Source organism: Rhinoderma darwinii, chromosome 12 (assembly GCF_050947455.1).
Source record: "Rhinoderma darwinii isolate aRhiDar2 chromosome 12, aRhiDar2.hap1, whole genome shotgun sequence".
In the NCBI taxonomy this organism is placed as follows: Eukaryota; Metazoa; Chordata; class Amphibia; order Anura; family Rhinodermatidae; genus Rhinoderma; species Rhinoderma darwinii.
The window spans coordinates 6,992,969-7,014,616 of NC_134698.1; the positions used below are offsets into that span (position 1 = coordinate 6,992,969).

The 21,648-nt window shown below is 42.2% G+C and overlaps 1 protein-coding gene across 5 annotated transcripts in view; it reads left to right on the plus strand.

Moving 5' to 3' along the window:
• The window catches only part of ARHGEF11 (Rho guanine nucleotide exchange factor 11), an 83,647-nt gene extending 62,409 nt beyond the window's left edge, over positions 1-21,238 (plus strand). For 4 of the 5 annotated variants that reach the window (XM_075844072.1, XM_075844074.1, XM_075844073.1 and 1 more), the window contains 20 exons: positions 316-442; positions 5,714-5,893; positions 7,172-7,219; positions 7,732-7,913; positions 8,026-8,172; positions 8,276-8,355; positions 9,132-9,257; positions 9,385-9,502; positions 10,186-10,364; positions 10,754-10,829; positions 11,104-11,271; positions 12,309-12,396; positions 12,561-12,668; positions 12,791-12,870; positions 13,060-13,284; positions 13,467-13,886; positions 16,548-16,643; positions 18,931-19,202; positions 19,896-20,082; positions 20,432-21,238. In XM_075844072.1, the coding sequence (XP_075700187.1) occupies positions 316-442; positions 5,714-5,893; positions 7,172-7,219; positions 7,732-7,913; positions 8,026-8,172; positions 8,276-8,355; positions 9,132-9,257; positions 9,385-9,502; positions 10,186-10,364; positions 10,754-10,829; positions 11,104-11,271; positions 12,309-12,396; positions 12,561-12,668; positions 12,791-12,870; positions 13,060-13,284; positions 13,467-13,886; positions 16,548-16,643; positions 18,931-19,202; positions 19,896-20,082; positions 20,432-20,481 (2,957 nt within the window). In that variant the 3' untranslated portion in view covers positions 20,482-21,238. The remainder of the gene's footprint in view (positions 1-315; positions 443-5,713; positions 5,894-7,171; positions 7,220-7,731; positions 7,914-8,025; positions 8,173-8,275; positions 8,356-9,131; positions 9,258-9,384; positions 9,503-10,185; positions 10,365-10,753; positions 10,830-11,103; positions 11,272-12,308; positions 12,397-12,560; positions 12,669-12,790; positions 12,871-13,059; positions 13,285-13,466; positions 13,887-16,547; positions 16,644-18,930; positions 19,203-19,895; positions 20,083-20,431) is intronic. The other variant, XM_075844076.1, reaches the window with a different exon arrangement.
• Positions 21,239-21,648: the final 410 nt, after the last annotated feature.

A 21,648-nucleotide genomic window follows, 5' to 3' on the forward strand; every position in this document is an offset into this window, starting at 1 on the left:
GGGCACGGAGTCCAGTCCAGCTGTCAAGTGACAAAACCGTAATTGGGTTGTAGCCTCTTCAGCGTTTGACCTAACTTCACTAACGTGAGCTCGCTCTTCAGACCCTCTCTTTCCGACTTCGAAGCTCTGCTTATCTCGTAGAATCTCTGGGTGTTCTATCTTCTCTGCGTGGCTCCTGCTCTCCTCCTTTCTTACAATGTCACTTCCCGATTGAGGTGGTGGCCTCAAAGTTTGAAAAATGGCCACTCAAGATGTTGTCAGGCACAAACTACAGAGTCTTGGCCTGTCCTATCTCACATTTTTATTTCTCTACAGTAAAACCTGGCAATGTCCGAAATATCATCCAACACTTTGAAAACAACCAACAGTATGACCTCCTGGAACTTGGCATGCAACGATTGTCTACCGGAAGCTTTCCTGATGATCTGATGGACAATGACAGGTAAGAAGGAAATTCATCTCATTCATGGTCCCAGAGGAAGGACCCCTATATCAAGTTGGTCGTATCTCCTTCATTATGGTTGCTATGAACTAGGGTAAGGTTCTCCCTCCTTCCACTCGGTGGAGCTGTCTGTAGAGTCATGACATGCTTCTCTCCTACATGATATGGAAAGGAAAGTAGGGTGTGGTGGTGTAATGTCCTGACATTACATGACCTAGCATCAGGAAGGCCCATTTGGATTTTGTACATTTGATGTTGACATTTCAGCTCGCGAACAGTAGAAGCTCTCTTCTCAATGGATCCCATGGGTGGTCCATTGTGGACATCTAGAACATCTTCCTAAATGACTGCCCCAATCCTGTTGCCTAATGGTTTTATCCACTCTAGTTCCCTTTGGAGCGAAGTTGTTACCTTCTTTTAGAAAAACTGGTAGTGTCCATGGGACTCTCCTGAATCTTTTAGTCCCTGTGCCAAAAACAATGAGAGGGAGTAGATCCAACAACTCAATCCCCTGGTATTACTGTTGAGATGAGACCCTTACCATCATTCAAAGTTTTTCCCTTGGATTTGAGGTCTCAAGATACATCGAGATGGGCGATTGTAGGTAAAAATAAAATATTCCGTGGGTAATTTTTCTAGTATGAGAGTGTTTTCAACAATGTGGACATGCATAGTATGGTACATCTTGCAAGGACAGGCCTTTTTTTAGAGTAGGGACACACAAAGCTAAGTTCCACCCAGAGGGCCAAAAGTGAACCTAGTTCACTGGTTCCTTTCTTAAAGGGGTTGTCCATTTTAGAATACCTATTTTCCTATACCCAATTAGGGACTCAATTAAGATGGGGTCTTCTGGCCAAGAGTTAAAGAGTGGAGCGCGGTTGTAAAGAGCATCTCTTTCTCTGGAGGACCTTTCCTGCATTACACATACAACCCATTGATATGAATGGGCAATGTGTAATGCTTAATTTGCCCTGTGGAGGCACTATAGGGAAATTAATCACTTCCCTTCCCAACAAGTTACAGCTGGTCAGAGAGGGTCCTAGCAGGGGGTCGCTTTTTTTGATCTGCTTATTGTCGGGAGACCCTTCTAATTAGTGGGGATTGTCCAAAGCGGAGAACCCCGTTAAAGGACCGTTCTTGTTTCTCAGTAGTCAGATCTTTTGTCACACGACCGCTTTTGGGTTGGCTGAATATCTTAGGGCCTCTTGATGGACACTTAAGCAAGATGTTTAGTGAGCGCAATTGCATTTTTGGTATTATGAAATTTATTGGGGTTGTAAAGGATTAGAAAAACATAGCCGCTGGTTTCCAAAAACAGCGCTACACCTGTCCATGGGTTGTGTCTGGTATTGCAGTTCAGCTACGTTGAAGTGAATGGGATTGAGCTGTAATACCATACACAACCTGGGGACAGCTGTGGTGCTGTTTAAGGAAGAAAGCAGCCATGTTTTTCTAATCCTGGAAAACCCCTTTAAGATGATCATGCAGATCTGTGCTGGATTAAAGGACTTTCACTGTAACGTCATGTAGTGTTCCACGGGGCATCACTGTTTTATGTATGGAAACTATGTCAAAAATTTCAGATTGGATCATGATTGTGGCTCCCACAGACCCTATTAATAATGTCAACTTTGGAAAACTGCAAGGTGTAGTCCAAGGAACGAAAAAAAACCCGGCCAAAAGTTCGCTACGTCCCCTAGCCTACATGGCATGTAATAAAAGTCATTGTGGTTGTGTCGAAACGCGCAAGTTGGCCGCGACATGAAATTCAAACTGTCGTGTCAGTCACTTGCAGGTCGCAACACGACCACATTGACTTTCATTGCTTGTGGTGTAAGCTATGGGACGTATCGATTTTTGGCCGGGCGACCTGTGTCGTGGCCAAAGTCACCGTGTAACCCCAGCCTTAGGCCCTGTTCACACCAAGTATTTTGCAGACAGAAAAAATCTGCCTCAAAATTCCATCAGGAATTCTGTGGCAGATTTTGACCTGCCTGCCCTTATTTGCCGCGAAAAATGTTTGCCTCCCAACCGCCGGGAAAAAAACAAAACATTTTCGGCAGCTTTTTGGAGCTGATTCCGATGCAGTTTCCACTTCAAAATCAGCACAAAAAAACTCTTTGTGAACTGGGCCTTAGGGTGGAATTAGATGTGGCGGACTCGCTGCAGATTTTACCTGCGGATTTGCGCTGGAAAAGTCTGCAGCTGATTACAGTACCAGTCAAGTAGATGAGATGGGGAGATGGGGGGAGGGGTCTAATTTCCATAAGGGTAATTTTGGGGGTGTCAAAGGGGGTTTCCAGTCCACAAAAATTGATGGCCCTTCCTCAGGATATGCCATCAATATTTGATCGGTGGGGGCCCGACTCCCAGCAGCCCCGCGGATCAGCTGTGTTGAAGTGGCCGCGGCGCTCATACGAGCGCTCCTTCCCCTTCATTTCCTTTACTGCTCACACTGGGAATCGCGGACACACTTGTAGCGGCGGTGTAAGCTCCGCCTTGCGCCAAGCGTGTATGAAATGCACACATATTTGGTATCGTTCAAGTCGGCAGAAGTTGCCAAATATGTATTCAGGTGTGTTTACCTAGTGGCATGCACCAGATTTAAAAAACAAAAAAAAAAAAAAATCACCTAAAATGATTCATAATTTATTTTATTTTTATTTTTCATTTTTCTTCCATATTTTAAAGTAAATTATCACTTATTTTTTTTTATTTTTATTTTTTACTCGATATGAAAGCCCAATCTGTTCTGAGAAAAGCAAGACCAAATACATGTAGGTTGGAAAAATAATAGAACAATTATTGGCTTTTAAATTGGCACATGAATAAAACTTAAAATTGGGCCTGGTCAGGAAGGGGCGGGGTAAATCTTCCGGTCAAGAAGTGGTTAAAGAATGGTTAGTGGATGCTTGAATTTTGTAGTTGAAACTTGGTATGTGGGAACTTTTTTTTTTTTTGTCTGAGGGTTAGTTGATATTTGAATTGGGTGATTTTTTTTTTTCCAAAAATACATATACATTTTTTTTAAACTCTTATTAGCTTGAATCTGGCCAATCGGACTTGATTAATTAAAAACAAAATATATGTAATAATAAAAATAATTTATATTATATTACTATATATTTTTTATTTATTGATGGATTTTTCTCTAAGATTTAGTGGATGCCTTAATCTAAAAATGTAAAAAATTTAATTATTTTTTTTTTCCTCCTAAATGTGGAATTTCTTTACCTTTTAATTACATCAATTTAAAAAAATCCCTAATCTATTACTCTATTTTTAAATTTCTTAATCTACAACCTTCATTTTGCTGAAGAGGTTTCTGGGTAATGTGGTATATTTACGTTGGAGTAATGTTTTGCCCTCGTGGACCTTTTAGGCAGTAGATGGAGACAGTCGCTCTGTTCCTGGTCTATGTGACATTTATTCGGAAAGGTTAAATCGATGAGTCTCTAATTCCGTCCATGAGACAATCCTCTATTTTTATAAGCCTCTGTGCAGACGCGGCGGTCCATCCTACGTGCAGCTGTTTTTAGCTGCATCGGGCAGCAGCAGGACCTGAAAAACAGCAAGAGATTTATTCATTTTTATTTTTTTTTCAGCTGGCAATTGTCCTTGTCATTTAGGTGTCAGGACGCCTGCTCTGCCCGTGTAACGGGGCGGGCCTCCTGCTCATATGCCAGCTCTGTCCTGTCTGCTGCACCATTGATTTTTACTGCTCGTATTAGGACGGAGATGGGATCAATAGAGGTTTTGCTTGGATGCTGCCATGAAGCGCAGGCAGGCTGAGAAGGCCTCTGTGCTGTCGCAGCCCCCAGAATGAAAAAACAAGCGTGGGCCAGCTGGGTTAAAATGTAGACAAGGGGGCAAGGGGGGAGCCTGACTATTGGGGGCTATCCAAAAAGATGGATAAGAAGAGGCTGGAGAGGAAATTATGGCAGAGGTAAGACCCTCCCCAAATTATTATGAAGCATTTCATTGCCTGAGCCTATATATGTGCATGTATTACTCACATAGGTATATAGATCACTTAAAGGGCAAGTCACCCATAATTTATTTTTCATATTCCGTGATGTAAAAGAAATAGGTGCAAAACGTGCTTAATAGGCACCACAAAATAGCTCTTAAAGGGGTTGTCACTCCTTTCCGCCTCCCTCATAGTCTATGGCAAGGTACAAGACCCGCCCCCGCTTAGATCTTTTTGAAATTGAGAAACTTTGCTTAATACAGACGTTGAAAAAAAAAATTACGTTTTTTTTTTATAGTCCCTACGGATGTTTTTATAACAATTTTATCCATGTTCTGATTTAGATTTATTGGCCAATACCCTTTAAATGTCGGCCATCATTCTCTAACTGAAATCCCATGCAGCAGTGTGCGGGTGTCCTATTCATTGGGTCTCTCTTTTTGATGGTTCGTCTTCCTGTGATACGTTTTTCTCCACTCATGTAATCCTTTGTCTGTAATGAAATAATAATTTACCCTTGGGGGAGCGGATGTTTGTCTGATCTCTGCGTATAATTAGATTAGCCTGTTAACGGTGGATTAGGATTAATGACCTGCTCGGATATGGTGTGAGGCTGAATCCCTCGGTGTTGGTATAGACGAGGTCATGTATGTGTCAGTACAAGCGAGTCAATTAAAAGAAATGTATTTCCAGGCCAAATTTTTGAAATTCTCGTGTGTGACTTTTCATTGTTAAAAATTTTGTAAAAAAAAAAGTTGACACATTTTTTACCATTTTTTTTCCCTACTTTTTAATTGGATTGATCCATTGCTTTTAAAAACTGAGTCACAGTTTATTTTTGTTTTTATTTTTTTGGGGGCAAAGTTTTTTTCTTCTTCAAATAACCAGATATTGTTACAAGCAAATTAGGTTGTCACAATCCCACCCTTTTTTCCATGAATCTTTTAAGGGCGTATATACCATAGAGGCAGATTATGCAGCTGTTATAGGGCCCTTGGAGAGAGGGGGCCCAGCCCTGCTTGGTCTCATTCTCTTTGTTTTTGGGTGGTGGGGACCTCTTCAGGACTCCCCACTCTCCCAAGCAGGGGGTAGAGAATAGACCCACGGGTCACAAAAAGGATGTGGAGGGGGAACAAACACCAAGTCCTTCTGTCCTGGGTGACAAAACCCAGGGCCATTATGGAGGATTACCTTCGTATGGAGTATGGCTATGGGGCCCCCTCTCTACTACGTACGCCACTGCGGTCTTTCATCACGGATGTAACCGATTCTCAGACTTTTATTTTTTTATGCGGTTACAGTGCACGGTCAGAGGTTAAACTTGGACGCTCAGAAAGCTTAAAGGGGCGGGAAGAGCTGAAGAAATCCCGCAAAGCTGACAACGTTCCTCGATCTCGCAGTGATGTGGACATGGATGCTGCGGCGGAAGCGACTAGACTACATCAGTCCGCATCATCTTCAGCGTCTAGCCTGTCTACAAGGTGACCTTCAATGTTTAATATTAACATGGAAACATTCAACTCTAGAGACCCTGTCCTAACATGCTAGGGAAACGCTTAAATAGCAATACCTTACCATAATGTTATCACTAGTGTTGTTCCTTTAAACTGGACCTCTGGAGTGTTCCTCTACTTATTCTGCACAGTTTTGTACCTTTTAGAGCAGCAGTTTGTGTTCCGGAGCTGCTGTTCCAACTTGAAAGGAAGTTGCTGACCTAGTTGGCCATTTTGAAAATTATGGAGAGTTGTCTTTGGTCACCCTGTCACATGCATGCAAATATAAAGAAAAGTTTCCCTGTTCTCTCGTACTTCTCTCTTGGTTTGTCAATCATCTGTATGTCATTCCTTTGTCTACTTGGAATGGGTTAGAGGGAAAAGGCACTCCTACAGTCAGTGTAGGATTGGGGTCCTTGGGCCCACCAGAGGAGATGATTCTGAGGGCCCACCCTCCATCTATGTAGAACATGTACATGTCCACTTTTAATTTCATCATAGTCCTTTTGTTATCATTGTACACACAGGACGTATCCTCAATAAGGTCTAATATGTCGTTTGTGACTCATCCCATAAGAAACAGACCCTAGTGCCAAGTGATTTGGCTCCAAATGGGGTTGTCTTCTGCTGGGCCTTTAAGGTCTATTATTGTGTTAGAGCCTGGGCCACCGGAGGATACTCTGTTTCTCTGGTGGGCCAGTCTGACACTGCCTACAGTGGTATAGAAGCACCCACATGAACCCTGAAAGCCAGGGGTGGGATTTGACCGGTTTGGGGAAGTTCTCTCGATCCGGTTATTAAAATGATGTCAATGTATCAGCCAGTCTTCTGCACGACTGGAAAATGCACCAATCCACCCTACTTTGTGCGCCGTCATATCCACCAGTTCTTGGGGGCAGCATGTCCCACCTGCTGGACAGGGAAACTCTGCAGGAGCCAAAGGCTTACCTAAATATGGTGGTGTCCCGGAAGCCGGAGCCCCACTGGTCAGTAAGTAGTGGCCTATAGTATCTTTTATGATGGGATAACACTCTCAATCTGTTGGAACTTTCCAATATTAACACCATAGGGCTGCACTCAAATTCCATGTAGCTTTCCTGCAGACCCATCAGAAGTTGGATACAGATCTGTCTACAAGGTTCAAGCTGTTGTCACCCTGGTTCTTGCCCTTTAAAATAAAAGGGGTAGGATGGAATTTTCTCCTTTTAGGGACCATCTGAATCTAGTAAGGAGTCATTCTTTTAACAAACTCTGTTTATGTAACAGGTCCCTGGATAACCCAACACCACCCTACACCCCCAAGCTATGTCGCAGGTGAGAAAGTGCTGTCCTTTTGTGGGTTGACGTATGTAAGTATCTTGTCCATAGAGAAGTCTTAAGAAGGAGAAACATAGCCCACCATCTGCATCCACGTCATTGAGATGGTACTCCTGGACAGAATTTTAATACGATGTACATTAGATTTGAGCACTATATTGGCTTGATTATTTTAGCCATATTTTCACAACCCACTTTTTGAACCACCAGCTTCGGCCAAGAGGATCTGCCATAAGGACGACGATGAATTGTTGGGTTGTGGCTTCATATTGTGCCCCCTAAAATTACAAGAAACCTTATAATATCATTATGGTGGTTATTATCTGTGAGAGGGGTTAGAGGGGCTAAGTTCCTTTGTTGACTAGGTCCTCAGGGACTGTATTGACCATAATGATCACTAAGTAGGCTTTACTCTAATGGTGGATAGGAAGTCCTAGGTCTCTCTTGGATAAATAGGCCCAAGTGGAACCATTACCATTGGGGAATTGAGTCAACTGTCTCTATTATAGGAGTATGGAGTCTCCAAATATGATCTTTACTGGAGAATCCTTGCTTGCCAACCTACAAGAAGATGATTTGGGGCATATGTCAGATCCCGAACCGGACGCCCAGAACTGGCAACACACCGTGGGCAGGGAGGTGGCTCAGCATCTTACTGCAAAGGAGAGGGCACGCCAGGAAGTTATACATGGTGGGTATTTATATGGGTATACTGAGAACATTGATGTATTGCGATTTGCACCTGGTCCTCATGGTTGGTCAATGAGAACATTTATTGACTGTAGTCATTTTCTCCTCCATAGAGCTGTTTATGACAGAGGCCTCTCATCTTCGGGTCCTTCGAGTTCTTGATCACATTTTCTACCAGAGGATGCGCAAGGAGAACCTTCTGTCCACCGAGGAACTTATGCTTGTGTTTCCCAATCTCCCTGAGCTGATTGAGATCCACAGTAAGGACTTTTTGTTCTCCTAAGGACTTCTTGACCAGAATTGCACGGGAATGAAGGTAGACATAGAGTTTCTTACATTCTCCCCCTCTCTTTCTACTTTCAGACTATTTAGTAGAACTTATGAAAAGGGTCAGAGAGGAAGGACCAGTTGTGAAGGAGATTGGTGACCTCATGTTGTCCCGGGTAAGAATTTTTGCTGAAAATCTAGAGGGCACTGATGAGCATTAACAATGACTAAACAGGTTTCTACATAGAATATAACATTGCCTAGTTGTGACCGGAGTTTGGAAGATTTGATATCTAGTAGATGGCAATTTGACCATACCATACATCGAAGACTGTCTCTCCATCTTTACTAGTCATCGCTGTCTGGCTTAGCAAACTGTTCTGCTAATATATGGCCAGACGATGAGACTGCTGGATCTTCAACTTTTATGGAGATCTGATGGTGTCACGTACAATTAGTAGTAGGGATGGTGGTGCACATGGGACCACAAGGTCCCATCTGACAGGAAGATAAAGAGGGTGGCCAGGACCCAGTTCTGGATTGCTTGATAAGTATTTAAGGGTGCTGTTTTGGAGGTAATTGTGCGGGAAGTGCAGCATTGAAGGCTTTACTCATTTCTTATAGGACGCTACATAACATTTACCTTCATATTAGAAAGTTTGAAGGGCCGTTTCATGATTTTCCCTCCTTCCCAGATGCTTTACCTGTTCTCCTGGAACACTGTTGGCAAGATGGAGAAGGGGGTGACTATCCTCTTAGACAGCCACATCTTGGGTTTTTGTCACCATTATTTTAATAGCACCAATAAGGCCAATTACACGATCAGTGATGCCGGGCGAAGCTCTGACGATCCCTTCTTGGTTTTTCCTAAAAACTTCTTCTGTATTGGCTATTGTAACTATTGGATTTGCCATTTAAAATACTTGAGTTTTTCTTCTCCAATGCATTTTAGTTTGATGGAGCAGCAGGAGAAGACGTGTGCCAAGAAACAGCCAAGTTCTGCTCTTGCCAGACGATCGGCCTGGACCTTATTAAAATCAAAAAGCGTAAAGAGGCTCGGTTCAACCTGTTCATGCAGGTACTGTCCATCTGGGCTCAATCTTCTTCCTTGGTCATCTGTAGCTCTAGGTTTCTTCATTCGTCACAGTCCTCTTGCTCCCTTCGCCTCCCGAGATCCAAGAATTTTCTTTTTGTTCACGTTATAGGAAGCAGAAAGCAGCCCTCAGTGCCGGAGACTTCAGCTGAAAGATCTCATCGTATCTGAGATGCAGAGATTGACGAAATACCCTCTGCTTTTGGAGAACATTATCAAACACACGGATGGTAAGAATAAAAAAAACAAAACCGCAAAAACATTCCTCGACTCCTTGGAAACTTGATATTGCTTTCAAATTAACTGTACATCATGGGGACCAGTCATCGGGGCAGCTTCCCTCATATTATGGATCCTTAAAAATACCCTGGGAATGCTGAACTGTGTCAAATGGTGCCACTCGCTAAAGTGCCCACCTCAATGTGCCAATCGGGAAGGCAAAGGACCTTTCAGTGCTTGACGTTACAGGCAGTAGCTGTGGTGATCCCATGACAAGACTTCCTGCCTACGGCAATTATGGTGTTGTCATAGGGCCACCATTGTAAGTGTTGATTAAGATCCATGCCGTGTCCACAGAGAATCAGGGGCCTTGTACACCTTGGTATTTTTTCATTTTTTGATGGCGATGTAAAAAAAGGGAGGGACTTAACCAAAGGGGTGGGGTTAACTTGAGACAAAGGAACAGAAGCCCTGCCCTCTCCCTACAAACGTATTGTTCTCATAATCTAAAGTCAGCAGAGGGAAATAAAATGAAAAATAACGGAATAACGGAGGGAAATAACGACTTTCTAACTTTTAGGTTTTCTTTTCGATCACCACATTTCTTGTCAATTTCTCCCCTTCTCATAAAAATGACCCATCACCCCCATCCCTAATGAAGCTCACACATTGTCTTCTTCTTTTATCTTTGCAGCTGCCACACCAGAATACGAGAAGCTGTGTCGGTGTCGGGATAGGTGTCGAGACATCTTAAAATTTGTGAATGAGTCGGTGAAGCAGAGAGAGAATGAATATCGGTTGGCGGAATACCAGAAACGTTTGGACACCACTTCCCTGGAGAGAAGCAATAACCCACTGGCTGCAGAGTTTAAGGTGAATAGGGTTGTGTATATAATCAGACCACTATCTCAGCTGGAAAATGAGGTCTAACAACTTGATGGTTAAAATTTTACCGGTACTGTCAATTTTGACTAGAGTCACAGCAGCACCGATTATTTCAGGAGATAAGTAAGCTGTCCTCGTGTAAGACATGAATTGTCCACTCATGTTAGTGAGGGCATGGATTAGGCACGGGGTTTTGGCCAATTTTTACGTCATTTTGACTACTTGGCTCTTGAGATTAGACCCGCCCTGGTTTGCGCCATTTCCATAATATGTACAGTAAGACTTGGTACGATCTCTGTGATTGACTTTTGCTGGGAACCGGTGGCATAGACTCGAGGAATTGTACAATGTAAATTACCATGTTTCCTACTTTACAGAACTTGGACCTCACAACGAGGCGTATGATCCATGAAGGATCTCTAACGTGGAGGATAACAAAAGATAAGACCATTGGTAAGGGATCTGTGTTGGCAAAAAGACTCATGAGTTAACATATGGGGTCAATATATGTAGGTGACCTCATGAGAAACCAGGAGATCATGACTTGAGGTAGGTGATAATCGGGAATACCCCATCCTTAGATTAATGGGGATGTAGGATATCAAGAGACGAAGCAGAACACAATGACCTATTACTACAGTGTATCCAGAAGAAGAAGCCATTGTACTAGAACTTACATGACTACTTCTTGCCTTAACGTATATGGTTCTTCTTTCTCTTCATACAGATCTTCATGTTCTCCTCTTGGAGGATCTTCTGGTTCTCCTTCAGAAACAAGACGAGAAGCTGGTTCTTAAGTGTCACAGCAAGACGTCGGTGGTGTCCTCCGATACCAAGCAGACCTTCAGTCCTGTTATCAAGCTGAACTCCGTGCTGGTCCGAGCAGTAGCCACAGGTAATAACTCAATAAGAAATGAGGAAACTGCGTCAATGGATGAAGTTAGACCACTAAAGACATTCACTTCATGTTGGGTTGAGACTCAATACTGGCCATTTTATGCAAATGTTCGTAAACCCTATCGCCTTCCAATGAAGATCAGTCGAGTAGCACTATAGATCGGAGATCTTAAGATCCACTAACTAGAACAATCACTATAGGGCAGATTTATTAATACTCTTCAAGCTAGAGGGGCTAAAAGTAGACCAAACCGGAGAAAACTGCGCTGTATGATAAATTTGGCGAATCTTAATAGACATGTTAAACACTTTTCCTTACGCCAACTCCTGGCTGGTGTATTTTACAGCAATATTTTGTGGCAAATGAATGGCGCACGCCATTAATAAGTCCTGTGCATTTTGCGACTTCTCTTAGCCACGCTCCTTATTGTAGACCTTTTCGAAAATTAAGTGTCGTGTAAAGAGTCAACACATAAATATGGTGCACGGCATGAATGCAGGTTATTTTGGCCCAATTTGAGCTCGAATTCTGGAGCATATTCCTCTGTAAATTTCCTCCCTATATGTTGACCGGAGGTGGCCGTATACATATTGTAAGGTAACTGTCGGCCAAACACTGCTTTGGCCAACAGCTGTTCCTTTCGACTCCACCATAAAACAAGCACACTTGGCTCAGCTTCATGGGAAGACGAGAATAATCCGCTGCCAGATACACCACTTCGCCAACACGGGAATAAAGGATGGGGCATGTTGAAATCCAGTGTGCCAATAACTTCTTTTCCCAACATCTACTATTGGGGGAGAATTGGAAATTCCTCATACACATTAGATAGTTGGTCCATCCTGCCAAGATCAATGGGTTCGGCTGACTTTAATCTAATGTGTATGGGCACCTTTAGTCCTCAACCCTCAATCGTATTGAGTTTGGTGCTCCTCAGCTGGATATACAGGAACATTTAGAAGATACTTATCTGCATCATGTATGCGTTGGGTTTTCAATTGTGTATACTACATAAAACGTTTTTCCTTTGACAGATAAGAGAGCCTTCTTCATTATTTGCACATCTGAACTTGGGCCCCAGATCTATGAGTTGGTGGCAATGACATCTTCTGAAAAAAACACGTAAGTCTCCCTAGAGGAGGTTATGAAGTCGGATTAGGTTTCTCTTCATATAAATCTGAGAATATAGTACTATTAGCACATATCCTCCATATTGTCTTTATTTTGGTCTCTTTGCTATACAGATAGATAGATATATTCATACAGTGTGTCAAAATGTTCAACAGGTGGAAAGACCTACTTGAAGAAGCTGCCAAAGGTGCCACCAGACATCCACCTACTTCTACAAAACCAAGCACTCAGAACGTGGTCCATTCCAGGACACCCTCTACCAGGTAAGGTCAACCGTGGAGAAGAGAAAAAAAGAAGAACAAAGGATCGTCCTCTTAAAGAAATAGCAAAACTTTATTTACCACCAAATGTCCTTGACTCAATGTAATTTGTCTTCATTTTGCAGTTCGGTGTTACAGGATGCAGGCGTCCCGAACTTTTTGTCCGAAGCTAGTATGAGAACCAACAGCGAGGACCACACAATCGGTGAGTTGTATATTTTACTAGAAAATCTTGTCTTACGAGTCTGTTTCCAGTCTAAAATGTTTCAAATATTAAGCTGTTCTAAAGAATAGCCAAAAATTTTAGATGTACCCTTCCGTGCCAATAGGAACATTCAAAAGATCTTATGTGGGTTCCACAGCCCCCTAACAAGCTACTAATCTGTTCATGTAGATGACAATCAGGGGGAGTTTCTGGGAAACTCTCACAAGCCTGAGGTTCTACTGGAAGAAGCAGAGGGCCTGGAGGAGGATGAAGCACCAACCCCCACTCAATTGCCATTTCCCTCTCAAGTGGAGGATGCCGGAGGAGGTTCAGAAGACCAGTCTGATCCCATTTACCTTGCCTACCAGTGGCCATCAGTGAGTGAGGGTTTGGCGGAATCTGCACTGGAAGATGGTGAGATATTGACTAGTTTGTCTTGTTTAGGACCTTCATGTTCTGTTCTAGCCTCTGCTTTGTAACCTCTTCTAAAAAAATTAAAAAACTTCCATAACCGTGTAATGTAGGCGAAGTTCACCGACAATTACAGTTTCACACTTAAATGAACTTCTTCATGCTTGAACTTGATCTCCCTTTAGTCCAGAATCTTCGGCAGCTTATCCTACGGAGTCTTCTCCCCTTGAGACATTCAGAATATGAATCTGCCACCTCGGCTGAACCAGAGGACGACCACACGCCCACGCCTTCAGTTTCCGGTGGAGCTGGACGCCCATGGGAGACTGCAACAGACTCTGTGTTAGAGACTCTAGATAGAGAAAACTCAGCTGTCGACCGGGTAGACTTGGCATCGCAACGCTCCAGCGTCGCAGAGATCGGTAGGGCTGTGGTGGACCTCACTCACCAGCACAGGCGGAAAGTTTCTAAAGATGGAGAGGCAAGTGATTGGGATTTTGCGGAGAGCCATGTGAAAGGGATTTCCGAATTTGAGAACCAGAATGATTCATTACAAACTACTTCTGAGGACCATAGTAATAAAGCGTACAAAGTAGTGCGAAAAGGTAAGAGTAATGATTTCACCTTCTCTGTCATGATATCGTGGATATAGATCTTCGAAAATGAACTGAAAATATCTGCTTTTCGGATACAATCAATAAGACCAGGACTAACACTGCACTTACGGCCTCCGTGTAGGTCATCTGGGCTATAAATTTATTCTTTAGAGGCGTATGCGTGCCACAGGTTACCATACACAAGTTGACTGGTTGCCTGGTAATGATATTTGATGTTGAGGGCTTCACCCTTGTGGACTTCTTAGATTTCATCCTCACCTGCATTTAGAACGTAGGCATAGGGTAGTCGGGTAGCTCAGTAGGGTCCAGAAATGTCCTCCAGATGTTGGTGGACTCAACAGCCTCCATAACTGATTTTTAGATTGGGAGTGGGGTGTCGTTTGACAACCCCATTACCACACACAAGCAGCAGATTTCAAAGGTAGGCCGAAAAGTGCTCTCTATGGGGGTAAATTAAACTTGGCAAAGGGCCTTTTGGTGGAGTTTCATCTTGATGTTTTGTAATACAGTCCATTCCGTCTGTACGATCTTTTTCCATACACAATTTTCTTTAGCCACTTAAATATGAGTTCTTAATATGAATTCTAGATGAAGATACAGTGGTTCATCTAAAAATTCCTCATCAAAAACACATATCTACATTTTAGGTGAGGCTCAAACTAATTGGTACCACCACTGGTCCGTTCTACTGTTTGGTGGTGATGGACACCAGGGACTATAATGAATAAATTTAACTTTGACTATTTTGCCATTGTGAAGGAAATTGTGAATAATTTAGGAGATGAGGGTGCTGGTCTTGTAGAAAATGAGGACACGGCCAAAGTCATGATGTGAGGAGGTCCACTCGTGTATTGTACTTGTGTTAGGCCAGCTACTATAGCTTCTAAAGGTGCCCATACAGTTAAAATAGCTGTCGGCCAACCACTCATTTGGCTAACAGCTATTCCTTCTGAGACCCCCCCCCCCCCCCCCGTATACATGCATGCTGGGCTTGGCCGAGTGCGCATGTGTTTTCAAAGGGGGGAGTAGAATAACTCAACGTGCCGGATTCTTCATTCCCCCAACAACTGCTATTGGGTGAGTTTCTGGACACCTCCATACACATTAGATAGTTAGCCGGTCCCGCCTAAATCGAAGGGTTTGGCCCACTTTCATCTAATATGTATGGGCACTTAGTCGGCAGCACTTGGGTGCCATCTCGATGACATTTCCTTTGTCCACGCAATTATGTCTAAGAAAAGCCATTAAGAATTTATTGCGTTCTGCTTTCCTTTTGATATTAATGGTTGAAAAGGGAGAAACATTGTGTTCTGTCCCTTTTAATAGTGTCAGGATATTTTGACACGCGTGGAAATAATAAGAATTGAGAGACTAAAGGCGATAGCCAACCGAAGACATTACATGGATCGCAGAAGACTGATGTTCAGTTGAAAGTCCAAAAATATCAGACTGTATAGACTGTAATGTCACCTCCCAGCCTAAAAAAATTGGGCCACCTGCCAGGCCAAAAAGAGTCAATGGTTTCTAACCAATGGCCAATCCTCTTCTCAGCAACTCCCTGCCCGATCCTCCCCGATCCTCCCCTTGGTGTAGAAATCGTACACAAGACCATTCACTTTCGTTCAATGTCTGAACCGTCTTCGACCTCCTTGTGTCCTGTTCTTTTTTTAATAGGAATCTCCAATATTTTACAAAGTTCGTTATTGTTGACTTCTCTCATTACAATTTCACGACAGAGCCCCCTTTTAATCTCTTTTAAAAAATTGGGAATAAATTCCAGGATAAGAAAAATATGTCCTACGTGTAAATCAGTTGACTTACATTTAAAGCCTAACTCCCCTTTAAAACCCAAATGGTAACTTGTCTACAGTTAACCCCATTAGTCTCTCGCTCTCCTCTCACACATGGGTCCAGGGAGCTAAGATTGGTGGGATCCTCCAACTGTAAAACTACTTTGGGCTACGTTCAGATTTGTGTTGGGGGCTTCGCCACTAATTCCGTCAGGTTTGAGTAGAAGAATAGCGTTGCATGGAACCCAACGGATTCCATAATAAGTCAATCGGGCCATTGTGTTCCGGTGGGATCCGGCCAGAAGCCATGACGCAGATGTGTCCCGGTGCCATGGAAGGAATACGGATTACCGATTTTTTGTTTTTTCTTTCCTCTGCCAGGTTAAAAATAAAAATCTTACAAGGGGTCGTCCAGGATTTAAAAAAAATAATTAATAATCGGGGATGTTAACCCCTGTAATTAAATCACTGGGACAGCTAGAGAAGCTCTACAGTGGGGGATCCAGTGGGTCCTCGGTAGTCACGTCTGAATGATTAGGTTTTGGATGGAGTTGGGGGTGTAAGTCTGACGGAGTGTCTGCCGGTTCTTCAGCGTCGTCTTACTATATTGCCATTAGTGACATTACTTTCTAAGCCGACGGGCTAGTAATTAACGTCTGCAATGAACTATTCTTCCTCAGAATTGTTAATCAAATTTGCACACTAACGATCTTTCAGCTGATTTTCTGTTTTACCTTCTAAAGTTTATTTTTGTTTTGTCTTTCCACCATATTCCCCCTTCCTTTTTATTTTCTCTTTTTTCTTTTCTCTTTTTTTTTTTCCTTTTATTTTCCCTTTTTTTCTGGTGTCTTCTGCACAGCTGAGGTGGTGGGCAGTAATGATGTCATACCGTTGCCAGACAGCAGCCAATCAGAAAGAGTGTTGCAGGAAGCTGGCGGCGGAACGGTTTTAGATGGTAAATCTCTTTTGCGTTGTAAGAACTGACAGGAGAGGAGGAGTCGGCCCTTATCAACGTGATGATGAAACGCTGTCTATCTTCTCACCATCATTTTGCGCACTCAGTGGCATCACCCTTCTCTTAAAAAAATAAAAACAAATTACTAAAAACACTCAATCTGATACATAAATGACTTTGTACAAGTTGCCTCATCTGTATAACGGTCAACATATTGAAGTTGGTCTTTTAGATCATAAGGTTGAACATGTCTACTTGTTGGGGTGGAACATGTTCTTTTTCCTATGTAAGTTTTAGATGGTCTATTGTCTTCAACATTTTCTTGTTGAAGGATCTTCTGATATCTTAGACACATCTGGTTGCCCACATCTTGTATCTGGGACCACCATGTCTAGAGTAACCAAGCTCCGGCTCTAGGCCTCCATCATGTGAGTAGAGGCTACAATGGGCAAACCACCTATAAAACGATAGGTCTAAAACTTTTTTGATCCCAAAAACTTTTGATATTCCGTGGTGACCTAATGACCTCCATACTCCTATTGTGGTCTCTAGAGTTTGTGCATATGGGGACAGTTTTGGCATGCCCTGGAGGGCTTTTTTTCTGGATATATATTTTGAGGAGACTTTGAATGCTGGGCCGCAAGGCTTGTGTTCAGCCATTACGCCCCCCGATTCCATCCCATGTAAGCAAACGGCAGGGTGGTCACGGTTCTTAAATTACAATTTTTTTAGGTACAGTATCTTCTCTGCATTCCTGGGATAGATGGTTGAACAAGCTTTTCTCTGTTGAGTTGACACCCATTTTTGCGAAGGTCCCTGGTGGATGATGACCATCTAACGTGCCCCTCTAGTTAAAATTAATTTTATTTTTATACCGTCGTGATCTCATACGGCTTTAGGATCTAGGTTTATATCCAATGTTAAAAAAGAAATTCCCTCGAATGAGACTTCTTTAAAAATTTCAATGGGTGTCTTATATGTTGTTCTCACCCAATCAACTTTTTACCTCCATATTCCAGGTCTAATATTTCTCCCCTACATCATATATATTTGAATGAGGGTAATTTGATAACTATTTTAGGTGGTGGTTTTGTTTTTTTGGGAGGTGGTGTGGTTTATATACATCTTTTGCCTTGTTGGTTAGGGTTATTATTTTTTATACGCTATCAAGATGTCACCGAATCAAATCTCATAACATAGTTTACACGATAATATGTATTTGACTAGAAGAATCAAGAGTCGAAACGAATGCACATATACGTGGTTTACATCTCGAAACAGTATGATTTATGTAGTTCCCCAGCAGCACAGAGTCTGTCAGGAGATGATTGTGCTGATCTTGGCACATTAATCTGTACAATCGTTTGAGAGGACAGGGCTGTAGGTGGAAGGGAATTGAGGAGGATTCTGGAGGCAACTTCGAGAACATATTGATGGTTGAAATGGTAAATGGGATTTGCCCTCGCGATGATGGGTCATGAACCATCTGATGTTGTCCTCCAGAGATATTGGTACGTGGTCTGTTGGTTCTTTTGTGAAGGCTAGGTTGATGACCCTGCCATTTTTCGTCTTCTATAGTTACTGGTCCATGGTGGGAAACTATTTTATATATCCCACTCATTACCAGGTTGTCCCCATGCTTTTCAATAAAGTTCCATGCGTCTCCTCCGAACTACGCTAAGGCTCGAAAGATTTGCTTTCCAGAAGTTTCATTCTTCTTCCCTCTCAACGTGAGAAAATTGCTTGTAAAATGTGAAGTGTTCATGAAGGCTTTAGGTAAACTTAAGTCATCCCACCTTCATTGTGTTCTTCTCAATATTGTGATATGTTATAGATGAGGTCTGATTGGAGATGTTCCTCACACATTGTCATTTGAGTCCAAAATGATTGATCTTCTCTAATGTGGTTCTCGGTCAAGGGTGATGCCTCGTAACCTTTTGCTCATCCAGCTAGCTCATTTGATTTTGTTTTTTAACTTGCTTCCACATCCCCCTCGAGGTCTCTGGACCTCCTAACCCTCATGTTTCTTGCATATTAACATCTGTGATTGAATGTACAAAAAGTTCAGACCAGTCTAATCTTCTAATCCATTGGTTTGAATACCCATAACCATTTGTCACGAGTGGAGATGAAGTCTTGTCTAACAACCCCTTGCTTAGATATTAGACTTTTTTGGGCAGATGACTCCTCACCAATGTAAAACAGTGATTGCATGAACTCAATGTTTTTATGATGCTACAATTCGCCTTTCCATAACTTTTTGTTTTCTCTCCACTCCACCTAATAGGAAATTTGTTTTATGTAGTCATGCCCACTGTACCGACATTGCCTGCCCCTGCGGAAGAGCCCCAAAAACCTTCAGAATCGAGTAGGTACAGAGAATCAGAAGGAAGCCCAATTGTGCCTATATTGGCCAATATTTCAGAAAATAACCTTTCGGCTCGAAGTATAGAAAGTGAAGCATCTGGCTCTGATTTGCCACCTAATTTGGTTATCCAAGATGTTGATACGATCTTCAAAACAATTGAACAGCTAACGGCCAAATTACACAGGTTACAGGTGAGATGAAGCCTCCACCAAATAGTCAACTGTAGGTGTGGTATGATTGACCCCACCAATGGAAATAATACATGACTCCATCGAGCTCTATAGCTGTACTATTGTCCATTTCCAAACTAAGAACCAGGTTGGGTATTGAGGCAGGATTACACAAAACCTGCTGGTCTGTCACATCTGGATTTTCATAGCTTAAACAAGTACTGAGGGAACTGAACCAAACATTGAGCAGATACTTGCACTCAACTAGTTGGTCAAGCTCTGGGTAAAAAAACTTATCTGACCATGACCATTGATCTGTTTTTTGAGTATCAAATCCGATGGGAGCGAACCATTCAGCCCCTCCATGGTCATCACTCCTCAAGCCAAATTTTCCATCCTGACCAAAAACAATCCTGTCATCTGCTGATAGTTGGTAGTTCAGTTTTAAAGTTCTATGATGTCACTCCTGGATTAGCTCCATACTCGTCTTCATCATACCGTTCCACATATTTAATCAAATGAAAATTTTTGGTGAATTTAAAACATGGATTCTAAATCGGCTTCTCTAGTTTAAGGGTGAGTCAGTATTCGAGAAGAATGCTAGCCGTTACACCAAAGCTCCTCATGGGCGGGGTTCCTCCTAGTGATTCTAGCCACAGCCCCACCAAAAAAAAATGAAAAATGTAGTATACTTATGCAATCTCTCATTATCAGGAGGTGGAGTCGGCACATCAGGAGCTCTTAAGGTCTCTGAAAGATAAATCCACTGAAGACGCATCTCAGGAGCTTGATCCACTGGTGGATGAGGAAAAGCAACCAGAAATAGACCACGTCTCCAATGTTAATAGTAGTTCTCTCTTCTTTGTGAAAAACAGCATGTCAGTGTCCATCCATCGAGATAGTAAGTAGATCCTTCTTTGGTGGTCTTTGTGGGTGTCATATGGTGGGCAGCTTGCTTAAAACGAAGATTTTTTTTTTTTTTTCAATCTTGACCATGATGCATTGGGGCAGGTACTACATTGAAGTATTTTCAGATCCAGGTGGATCTTCCCCCTCGGGTTAGGGTTAAGGAATTTTTAAGGGGTTTTATGGTATTCGAAAAACCTGGCTGCTTTCTTCCACAAATTGTCTGGTATTGCGGCTCAACTCTATTGATGCGATTGACTGCAATACTACACATAACCTGTGGACAGGTGTGGCACTGTTTTAGAAATCCCTTAAATAAGTTTTAAATAAAAATTCTTTTTTAGGTCTTACAGATCCACTCGATGATGCTTTAAATTTTACCGTGGGCCTTTAACCTTGTGCATAGACGCCAAAAAAGAAAAAAGAAAAATCTCTAGGGTCTCTACCACTACTGTTCAAAGTCTTGTCTGTCCAGAATTGTATTCAAGAGGTCGGCAGTACAGCATGAAGCTACGCAAACATGGCAGTCGGCTAAGGACATGGGCACTTTACAGTTGAGGCTTTTACTGAACAGCCAAAACTTGGACTGTGATCAAAATAAAAAAAAAAAGACAAGAACTGACATGGAGGGAAAAATAAAAAACAAACTGGAATTGTTATTTTTTGGAAGAAAAAAAAAACCACAAAAACGCAAAGCATGTTAGCTTAATAAATTAAATATAAATATATATATAAATATATGTATAGTTATATACCTATTTAAAAGAAAAAACCTACACTATCACGGATTGGTTTCTAACAAAACATTGGAGTATTTCCCCAATCCCCCGTAACGCGCATGCCTCTTCCGTATAAATGGACCTGGCAGGAAGGAGACCCCCCTAGTGGACAGTTGTGGAAAGACATTCTCTCTGGCCTGTGGTTGTCCCTCTACACTGTGGAGAGTCTGTTCTGTAGAAAATGCACTATTTCCAAAAGACAAGAGAAGCCCCAAGCATCTGCACACCGGGGCCGCCTCCCGTTACTTTTTTCCCCCATGTATAAATATGTATGTATGTGCATTTTTTAAAAATTTTATTTTGTATATAGTTTTATTTTCCCCCCTTTGCCCTCTCTTCCATCTTGTAATAAAACAGGCTTTTTACCATTGGCATGTGTCATCAATGAGAATGTTATTATAACTTTAGGGCTCCTTGTTCTAGCGAATGGTGGGGGTCCCAGAGGTCAAGCCCAAAAGATCTAAAAATGTATCACCTGTGAAATAGGTGATACATATTGTTAATGGGACAATGTATGTACATGATATCCTGAGTGTTTTACTAGGGGGAGATTAATGTCTACAAAATTGAGAACTGTATAAATTATAAGCAGCTTCCCCTAGTGGTGGCGGACGGCAGCCATAATTGTCATCTAGCTCTATGGCTGTGTAAAGGGAAACAGAGGTCTGAATAACAGAGCTCCAACCCATATAAAGATATATAATGACATTAATAAATCCTCTGCTTCCATTCACACAACCATAAAATTACTTTATTAGGAGCTACAGAATTCTTCCTTGTTC